This window comes from Drosophila rhopaloa, unplaced genomic scaffold (genome assembly GCF_018152115.1).
Source record: "Drosophila rhopaloa isolate 14029-0021.01 unplaced genomic scaffold, ASM1815211v1 contig_3, whole genome shotgun sequence".
Classification (NCBI taxonomy): domain Eukaryota; kingdom Metazoa; phylum Arthropoda; class Insecta; order Diptera; family Drosophilidae; genus Drosophila; species Drosophila rhopaloa.
In genome coordinates, this window is record NW_025335123.1 from 6,730,010 (window position 1) to 6,740,127 (window position 10,118).

A 10,118-nucleotide genomic window follows, 5' to 3' on the forward strand; every position below is an offset into this window, starting at 1 on the left:
TTTCTTATCGCTGCTATAGTTTTATACCCTGGCAGAGGGTGAATTCAGTGGGGCTCGACTGTTGCATCGCACAGGGGTCAGCGTTAAGAATAATATCAAGCTCTCTTTTAATACAAAAACCATACTTTGGGAACTTTATGGGAGAACGATTTTTATGCGCTTTTGTTGAGAAGTAAGCATAAGAAAAAGTTTATTTAATTGAATGTAAAAGCAAGTAAATTATTTACGATCACATTAATTAGATCACAAAATTATAATTACAAAATTAAAATTAAAAAGCAAAATCAATTAGTTAACAAGGGTATCTGGTATTCCCACAGTTAGTTTTCCCATCGTGCTATCGATAATTTTTTTTTTGCTTTTCGCTTTCGTGCTCATTTTATGCTGGCGACGATGGCAAAGAAACGAGCCACAAATGCTAAAAATGCATAACAAAAGCCAAAGCAAACACCACAACCGATGCCAGCTCACACAATCACTCACACTCATGCTAATGCGACAAAGATGTTAATTGACTTTTACTTTATTTAAACAAAATAGTCACAGCGAGCACAAACAACAACGAACCGATCTCCATTGAGTGAAATTTTTAATTTACGTTTTTCATTAAATTATTTTCGTGTGGTTTTTGCGGCGAATCTCGGCAACTTTGACGTCATTATCTTTTGACAAATACTTCTTCTGTTGTCGTCATTGATTTCGTTTTTTGACCGAAACCCTAAACACTGTTATTAAGTTTTAATCGATTTCGATGATACGATAATTGGCATCAAACATCAATTTTGCTTGGGAACTTTGGCTGGCTAAGGTTTGATTTAATAAAATCGATAAAGCAGAGTTAAGTTTGTGGTCTACATTTTAAAATCGTTTTGAGAAAGCCGCGTAAAGGAAGCTAAACGTACGATTGTGTAAAATATTTTGTATAGGATTAAAGCAAATTTTTCCTTACACCTGATAAAGATAAAACTTCTTAAAAACTTCTTCCATGTATTTTAGAATACAGATAAAATGTTTGCAGTAGATTATTCAATAAGTCCTTAACCAATAATAACTTTCCATCGGCATTCAATTGATATTTTGGATTTGTTCTACTAGTTTACCACTGGGTAAGCGAACTTATATAAAGGTAAAGTGGTCTTCTCTGATAAACTTATTAAAAAAATATATTTTGCATCTAAATAACAAACACATGGCCAAACACATCAAGAAAATTATAATTGTTCTTCGCTTTTATATTCTCTCTTTTTCATTAATATAATACATAATGGAAAGAATTAATGAAGTTGTTTTTATAACAATAAAATATTGTCAGAAGTTTTGATAGGGTACTGAATCGATTTCTCTTCAACACTACATGTTGGTCATGGAAACGGAGCCCCATCTTTAACGGCGGCACCTCCGCAAGATTTGTGGCTGGAATATTGCAATACGTTTTGGCCTCCGAACTAGCTTGCCCCACATTCCGCAACGCCCCCAAAGACGCAGCTGTTTCCCAGCTCGTGGGCGCCCATTTCCACTTCCAATTCGCCTCTGTGGTGTTGTAGAAGGCAGCCCTTGTTGGTGGAGCCAATGTTGCGGGTGCGGCAGCAACGCATAGACGCAAAACGATTGCAAAAAGCAAATCAAGCGGCACTCCTACGGCCAACATCAACGGATTTCAGTTTATATTGTTAGAATACCACCACTTTCAATTGTCTCCGGCAGAGACTTTTGAAAATTTCCCTTTTTGTTTCTGCATGCATAAAGTTATCCGCTGCTTGAATTCGAGTTGTATTGTGGGCTTGTCTGTCTCTGTGTTTGTGATCGATGAGCAAGATGGCAACATGGCGCGCTTTTTATTTTTTTCCAAAGGTTTATTGGCCTTTTGGCTTACTCTCTGCACGCGTAAGTGTGTGTGTCGCCATTTTAGCTGGAACTTGGCTTATTCCATTTGGCTTGGCTCTGGTTTTGGTTTTGGCCCTGGTGCTAGTGAAATCGTGCGCCGACTTCAACTTCTTGCTAAATATTTCTTCTTTCTACATGAAATTTTCTATTTGTCCAACCCGAAAAAGAAAAAAAAAAACGAAAAAATGCCAGGCCAAGAGCAGCAGCAGGGCAATTAAGCCGCTTACTGCAACAACACAGAATAATATATGACTAGTCACTCCCTAGACAAGCCAAGCCAAGAGCGGTGAGTGCGTGTTGTTGACTGTTTTTGGCCAAAGCTTTTAGCCAATAAGTCAAACTGTCAGTCAGGCAGTCGCAGCCAGACATTGTTGACGTCGCCGTTGGGTTTAATTGAAATGGCACGGCCCGAGGAAAGGGGTTTCTTTGGACCTGGACTGCAGTCCAAATTGAATTAACCTGGAATTTCTCGGAGCCACAGGGCAACGAGTTGCAGATTATCGCGGATCTTGGCGGCTATATTCCTCTCTTCAGTTTCAGCCAGATTCAGATGGAACAATGCATTTTCTTTACAGATTTGTCATTTTGAAATATCATTGTATTTTGGAGCTTAACTTAAGTTTTTTAAAACTTAAAAATTAATGTTTTCAAATTTACTGAATAGTTCCAGATTTTGCTTGCAGGTTCATCTCACTAGAAGTAAGATATGTAAGTTTGTCCTAGGATCTTAAAGGCAGATAGTTAGATATTCCTATCAGTTATTTGTCAAAAGTTGAAATAAAACTGGTCAACACAGTTAAATATAAATGTCTAAAAAGAAAATAATTTTCTTTAAAAAAAAATCATTTTAAATTAACTGTACGTATGGATTGTTTATCATTATCGTTAAATCTTTGTAATATACACGCACCCAAAACGAAAGCCAACTTGCATATCGGAAAGCAATAAACTTAAAATAATACAAAAAGTAAACAATAAATAATGCATAATTACGGCGAACAAAGAGCGAATGTGTTAAGTGGGTAACAAAAACGCAACTTGAAAGTAAACCGAAGTAAACTGAAATTAATTGATGCTCGAATTGCAAATTGCAGTTCGTCAAACTGACTCAATTAAAACAAAATCGAAATCGTAAACGAAAACGTTAAACTCAACAACCAAACCAACATAATTAAAGATCGTATTTGGCTGTGCGTGTGCGAGATGGTGAGGTGTTGTTGAGATAAAAAAAACACTGCTATCGAGTTTCACTTCGTGGCGTCCAAAGCCGCACCTCCTTTCCCCGCTCCTTGTTTCAGTCATTTTTCTAGGGCCATTCAGTCTTTTCAGTTATGCCAAGAATGTATCAATACACTCAAAACTAGCTGCCGAGCAACAAGAAACACATTTTTCAAGCCACACACATACACACTAACACCTGACTCCGGTTTATGCATAACTTAACATTTAAGCATTTAAACAGGTGCGGTCTATTACCCGTGTGTGTGTGTGTGTGTGTAGTAGTAGTAGTTGATAACAAATCATTTTTAGAAATCCAACAAAAACATCTCATATAGAATTCGATTTTGTCTCATGCGGTCATGGGAACAGGGCTGCCATAAAAACATTCCCAAATCGATATAGAAATGAGAGAAGAGTCTGTTACCCAGCATCGTTTAAAGCTATAGACCGAAGAAATTTAATTACATTTTATGATAATTGTCACCACATATCGAAAGACTTAGGCAACGAACTTTGATGTATTGTTTTTAATTTCTATGTATAATATACACGTATGAATTTTTATTTTGCTATAAATTGAAAACTTGGTACCAAAAAACGAAAGACTTAGGAAACGAACTTAGTTCATTTCTTAAAGTTTTTTACTTGAAATGCTGAAATGCCTCCAACCAAAAAATATAAGAATAAATGAATAAATTTAGTTTATTCTAATATTCATTTGATAAGATTAAGACTTAAAAGTATGAGTTAAAAAAAAAAAACATTTAAAAAGATAAGACCTTTTACATATTAAAAGAGTTAATTCCTTTTAGTTTGTTTGCTAATTTCAAGTATTGAAAATTAAATATTGTTAAATATTAAATATAAGAACACGAATCTAAGGAGTCTTCGATTGTGTAATTTCCGTTTGCTTACGAAGCTGCTATGAGTAATCAAACAGTTAGCTGCAAATGAAATTCTTATGATTGTTATTCCACATCGTTGGATATTTGCTCATTGATTACGAACACACACACTGTCGCATAATCATGATGTTAGTGTCGAGGTTGTTGTTGCTGCTATTTTCGTTGCTGCCGATTTGTTGCTACCTTAGCATTAAACATGGACTGCAGGCAGCAACGTCTTAGCATTGGAATGCGGTCGAACCCGTAGCTAGCCAAGATTTTTGTTCGCTACCTCAGCCATTGTTTTTGTTTTAATAACACAGGGAAAAAAATCAATAATATTGCATTGAAATAAATACAAATTATTTCTTTTAATCAAGGTTAACTTAGTCTTAATTGGAATAAAAAGCATACATTAGGATCAATAAGGAGTAAACCATAATTTGTTTGTTATTTATAAAAAAACGTTATACAAAAAACCAAAGTTTGTATCTAATATAGATCTTGTAAGCTAAAATACTTTTATTTTGAGCATAGAAAAATCTTGTTCCAAGACTTACAATTCGAGACCAAATTAGTACAATTTCAAATGTTGATAATATTTTCCCTCAGTGTTTGGTATGTAGCCCCAAAAGATCGACGGAAAGAGAGGGCTAGTGCGTACGTGTTGGCCTGATGAAGCGGCGAACTGAATGAAATTGTCTGACGAAGTGTCAGCCTCCCTCCAGCCAACTCGAAAACATGTTCCTCTATTGACTCTGTTAATTCGTGAGCACTTGTCAGGCCAGTTGGCATCATACAGATTCGTTACTGGGCCAGGCCCAACTCCGAATCCAACTCCAAATCCATTACCAACCGAACAAATCCAAATCCGATTGACTCACTTAAGCCAAAACTGCATGAATCAATCAATTTAAATCGCGACAACTTCTCTCTCTTTCTCGCCGTTGTTTTATTTCACTTAATGTTTCTGTTGTTTTGGGCATAAATATTTATGTATTTGTGCAAAAGGCATTTGCCGCAAAACAGGTGAAAGTTTTGCCTGAGAAAAGGCAAAGACAAAACAACAACGCAGCAACATCAGCGGCATAAGCTGAAGCGTGTTTGGTCTTCACTTTTTTTTCGGTCTTGCCGCATCTTCTGGCCAACCTAAATATTCTTGGGCGTTCGCATTTAAAATTTACAATATTTCTTTTTGGAAATTTCTTAATGAACTTGGAGGTTTGGATTCTTTCTTTGTCGTTTCATTTTTGGGCCGATCATAAATTTTAACGCATTCCCGGCATATTAATTGGCTTTCATTGGTGACGACTTTTTTTGATTGCCCAGTTTCGAAGGCTAGAAATTATTGTTTTTTTTTGCTTCTAATTAATAGTGATCTGATTGTGTCTAAGATCTAAACCATAGGTTTTGTTGTCAGGTTTATATAAGATATTAATGCTTTTAGTTATTGCGAGCTTTAAAATACATCAATCATTTTCACAAAGTTTACGAGAATAAGCATAATATATCTTGGAACATTAAATATATGTCGTGTTTTTTTAGAATTTAAAGAAGAAAGATTCCAAAATCTTGTTTTACAAATTTGTTGAAAAATATGATATTAAATTATCAATATCTAAATAAACAAATTAGGTCATATTAACATTCTTTTTGTTTGTTATTATTAATCACATCGTTATGCACTTACTTCTGATATATTTTTTTCTGATATTTATTTTTTATTTTTTGTTAAATGCGGTTGAATCCAGATGATGGGGTGTCCCTTCACGGCAGCCTTTGGCATATTAGATTCTCCAAAAGTAGTCGTGAGTCTCTGACGTGTCTTATTTAATCAGTTTGATTCCCTCGGATCTTCTGCAACGATGCGAACGATTGCTACTGTCATTGTTGCCGCTCCACGACTTAGATGGTTTTTTGTTTGCTTTGCCGTTGCATTTCATTGCACCCCGGTCTCGGTTGGCAAACATTTCCACAGAGACAACAAATAAATGAAATATACAAGTATGGATATGCGCAGAAACGAAAAATCTGTACTTTCATTCATAGAGCGGCCTTCGCGTTATTGACTCCGAACCGTCACCGTCACTGTGAATCGCTCACGATCCCCATCAAAATCCCACAGAGGAGTGGGGATTGGCCTGATAAGCCGCGTGGCCTGAGCAACAATTTTATAATGCAAAAGACCGAGGTATTTTATAGAAAGGCGCCATAATTACGCGAATTTTTCCCCGAATGCCTTAATTCTGTGCTTTTTAATTTTATTTGCCTTGAGAAAACCAATAATGTGCTTACCAAATCCCATTTTTTTATGTTTCTTGCAGCAATGAATCAACCGGTTTAAAGACCACATCCACTTCCAACAGCCCGCCAAATCCGAGATCCAGAGATCGTCATCACAATAGCGGAACCCAAGGCGAAGGAGATCGGAAACGTATAGTTCCACACCCTTTAGACCTGACCCGACCTGACCGGAGGATAGTGATCCGAGAGCCGCGAAAACAAACACATCGGAGCCATGGACTGGGCCGAAGGGGATCTGGTCTGGTTCGACCCAGGCATGGGACATCCCATTCCCGGGGAGATCCAGGAGGTGCACCGCGCTGCTCAGGTGATCGTCGTCCAGGCGCTCATCAAAGGAAAGGTGGGTACACTTTACTTGTAATATTTGTAACTGTTTTCGTAAGTTCTTAATATTTTAATTTTTTTTTGGAAATATCGATTTTTACTTAGTTATCAATATTAGAATTGTATATCGTTTTATGATCGGATATACGTGAAAACTTGTGGTTAAATATAAAAGAAATATTTTGACTTTTAATCATTTCATTGGTGATGTTCTGAAGGAAATTTTTTAAACCTCTCTCTGCAACCTTAGAACCTTTTCTCCAAGTGCACTTTCGCACCCCCTGTAAAAGGTGCGAGTTCGCACCATCGCCTCGTTTGGTTTGCTTTCGTAGCTCACTGTTTGAATTTTCAATTTGTTTTCGGTTTCGCCGTGGCCCATGAATGCTTTTCACTATTTTCACCCGACATGAACTGTTTGCTCGACTGTTTATATTTATTTCGGTTTTTATGAGCTGCTGCCCTGCAGTGTTTAGCAGGTTAAGGGGTCTCGGAATTTATGGAATGTGCTCGCTTGGATTTATGTGCCGATTTGCTGTGCAACCACAGAGGCAAAGCGTTGGCCAACAATGAAGTCAGGCATTCGCAGCGGAAGCCTTTAAACAGACAGATTTCTTTTTTTGGCCATCGTCACGCATTTTTACTGTACGATACAGTGGAGTTCAGCCCGTGTACCGGACTGTACCACCTGTGCAGTGCATCTAATTGCAGCTGCCAGCGGCCAGCGTTTCCTTTTTCCTTTCTGCCACTCGCTGCAATTATGAGTGCCGAGCTGTGGAGCTGCAGATATCAAGATTGAGAACTCACGGCAATCACTCGCAAGTCGTCGACTGACATCGCCAACATTAGCTTTTAGCACAGAAAAAAAAACAGAATTACACGGTAGTTTACCATGGCTGAAGATCAGATTTATCTTGAAAATCAGATTCACAATGCAATGACTTGCATCCCAAAACTTGTCATATCAACACAATCATAAATTCTCGCTCAGCTGCAATTCTGACAATTTCACAAAAAAATTAAAATATATAATCGAATCTCTACGAGTCGAACTAGTTTTATTGAATAAATATAATACGGTTTCAAGTTATAGAAGTTCGACTACTGTATGTATAAATAGCTAGTTAGTTAATATGATAAAATCCCATGCAGAAATAGCGAACTAAGGACTGCGTGTGACGCTCTCGACTTTAATGTCTTCATGTTAAAAGTGAAAACCAAAAACTTTATGAGCTACCTTTATATGCAAGCTTTATTGGTAAATAAACATTTGGTATATGACAGATTTTATTGGAATAAAAACATCCTTAATTATGTTATTGTTGCAAAAAGCATAACTAACAACTGTTGACAAAAAGAAAACAAGTAGGCACAGGTTTTTGAAATGGAAAAGATGTAAGATTTTTGTTTACAACAGGTGATTTTATCGATGTTATAATACGAATAGAATGTGTAATCACAGTCTTAGTGGTTTTCAACCCTCTTACAATTCTTATATTTTTTATTTTGCTGGTTTATGAACAATTTTTTAAATGAGTACTTTGCATTTTTTGAATTTTAGGGGCATATAATCCTCGACTATCCCAAATGATCTTCGTGTCTCGGCTTTTGTTTTCCCAAATATCAATTTTTTCGCGCTGTGAACCGTTGAATCAGCAGTAGCTGTAATATCTATATGTAGCGGTACCAGAATCAGAAAACCGGCCACATGTGATTCGTATCCTGTTTGCATCGCCAGTGAGCAAGAACCTGTTGGCAGCACATGTGTTGCCTGGGGATCGGATCGGATCGGATCGGCTACTCGAAACATGGGAAGTCGCTTCGCAGGCGTAATCGTTCAACAAGATCAATTATCGGCTAATGCAGCGTTGCAGACAAATGGTATACCATCCCTAGATCCAATTTAATTGAGATTCTTGCTGGTGTTCTTGGGTCTCTCAAGTTTTTGTTGATTGGTTGCCATTAAACTAAAATAAATAAATAGTTTATTTATTTCTTCAGCACAGGCATTTAATATTGGCGGTCTTTTCATGCTTTTAGTAATGTTAGAATCGTTAATTTTAACAACTAGTTCTGATTGTAATTTATAATTTCCTTACTTAAAGTTGAAATTTGTGTGACATCATACTCTTGATTTTAAATTTTAAAAAATATTATGGTGTATCGCCCCAAAAATAATTTCTTAATTAATTTGTTCTGCAATGTATATATAGCAAGTATACAATTCGCTTAGACTACATAAACTTAAATGCTACTTATGGTTGCATCTTCAGAGAGTCAATGGAATTTATAATACTGTCTGAAAGTATGCAGCGTTGTATTTTTAGCACACAGGTCGGATAGAAAGACGATGATCTTTTACTTAAAGCATAGTTTTAGATATATTAGGTATATAACTTTTTGGACTTCCTCGAATCATTGGTAATTCCGGGGCAAGCCCTCGATAAATTGACTCACATCATTTGGCACGGTCATTGATACGAATACCGACCGATATCAATGGGGAAGTTGCCGAAGCGAATGCATTCTCAGCGGCACAAAGAAGATATTTCACGCCTTTGTTTGGGCCGGCTATCAGATGACAATCCCCAGCCCCACACGAAGCAGCTGAGGACCGATGACTACAAACTGAAAACTGAAAACTGAGTACGGGCCCAAGAACGCACCAAGCCATCAAGTCATCAGCCATCGAACTTGAACTGGTTGGGCCTGTCGGAGAAAGTCCCACACACTGGCCGCCTAATTGAATGGCGATCGAAAACTGCATCAATGCGATCGGGTGTCGTCTTTCTTTCTTTCTCTTCTCTTCTCTCCATGTTGTTTTCCTTTTTATTTTTGTGGCCGCGTAGAGTGCGTTCTGGTGGCCCACACTAAGTAGTTGGTAGCAGGCAAGTGGCTAACAGGAGTGTCATCTGGTCTGGCCGGGTTCGAAGTGATCCGGTCTGCCATACCCCCATCTCTTGCCGTTTTGATAGAACGTGTTTGGATGCAGCGAAAACCGTTTTAGAAACGTTTGGGGAAATTGTGGCAATGCCGCCGCCGCCAGATTCCGATTCCTTTCAGTTGCATTCGAGACCTCGACCACAAACGTCTTTTGTGATACTAGTTCTTGATCTCGTTGTGGTTTCGGGTTCGGTTCGAGTTTGGGCTGGCTTTTTCGGCCCGGAATCGAGATCGCCTGGATTCGGTTCGGGTTCACAGCAATAGACGAGGTGCTCCATTAGATGCGCATCGTTCGGTTCCACCTGGAGCCGTGGCAGCGGGGCGGCGGGGGATCGGTGACGCCCAGTCCCGCCCAGTCGCCCTCGCTGGCGCTCCTCTCGCCGCACGTCCTGCGCCGTCAGCGTCCCGCCAGTCTCGAGGATCTGGAGGATCTGCCGCATCTCTCGGCCAAACATCCGGCCTTGCCCTCCAGTCGCCTGCGACGCCTCAAGTGCCGATATCCGCAGGTGGTCAAGCGACTGTCCACCCTCTGCAGCGATACGATAGCGCGCCATGTGAGAG

At 38.5% G+C, this 10,118-nt stretch overlaps 1 protein-coding gene across 2 annotated transcripts in view; it reads left to right on the forward strand.

Moving 5' to 3' along the window:
• LOC108044231 (unconventional myosin-XV) overlaps positions 1 to 10,118 on the forward strand; it is a 33,847-nt gene that overhangs the window by 2,130 nt on the left and 21,599 nt on the right. Inside the window, exons 2-3 of one of the 2 annotated variants that reach the window (XM_044461375.1) lie at positions 6,314 to 6,633; positions 9,839 to 10,111. In XM_044461375.1, the coding sequence (XP_044317310.1) occupies positions 6,508 to 6,633; positions 9,839 to 10,111 (399 nt within the window). In that variant the 5' untranslated portion in view covers positions 6,314 to 6,507. The remainder of the gene's footprint in view (positions 1 to 6,313; positions 6,634 to 9,838; positions 10,112 to 10,118) is intronic. The other variant, XM_044461371.1, reaches the window with a different exon arrangement.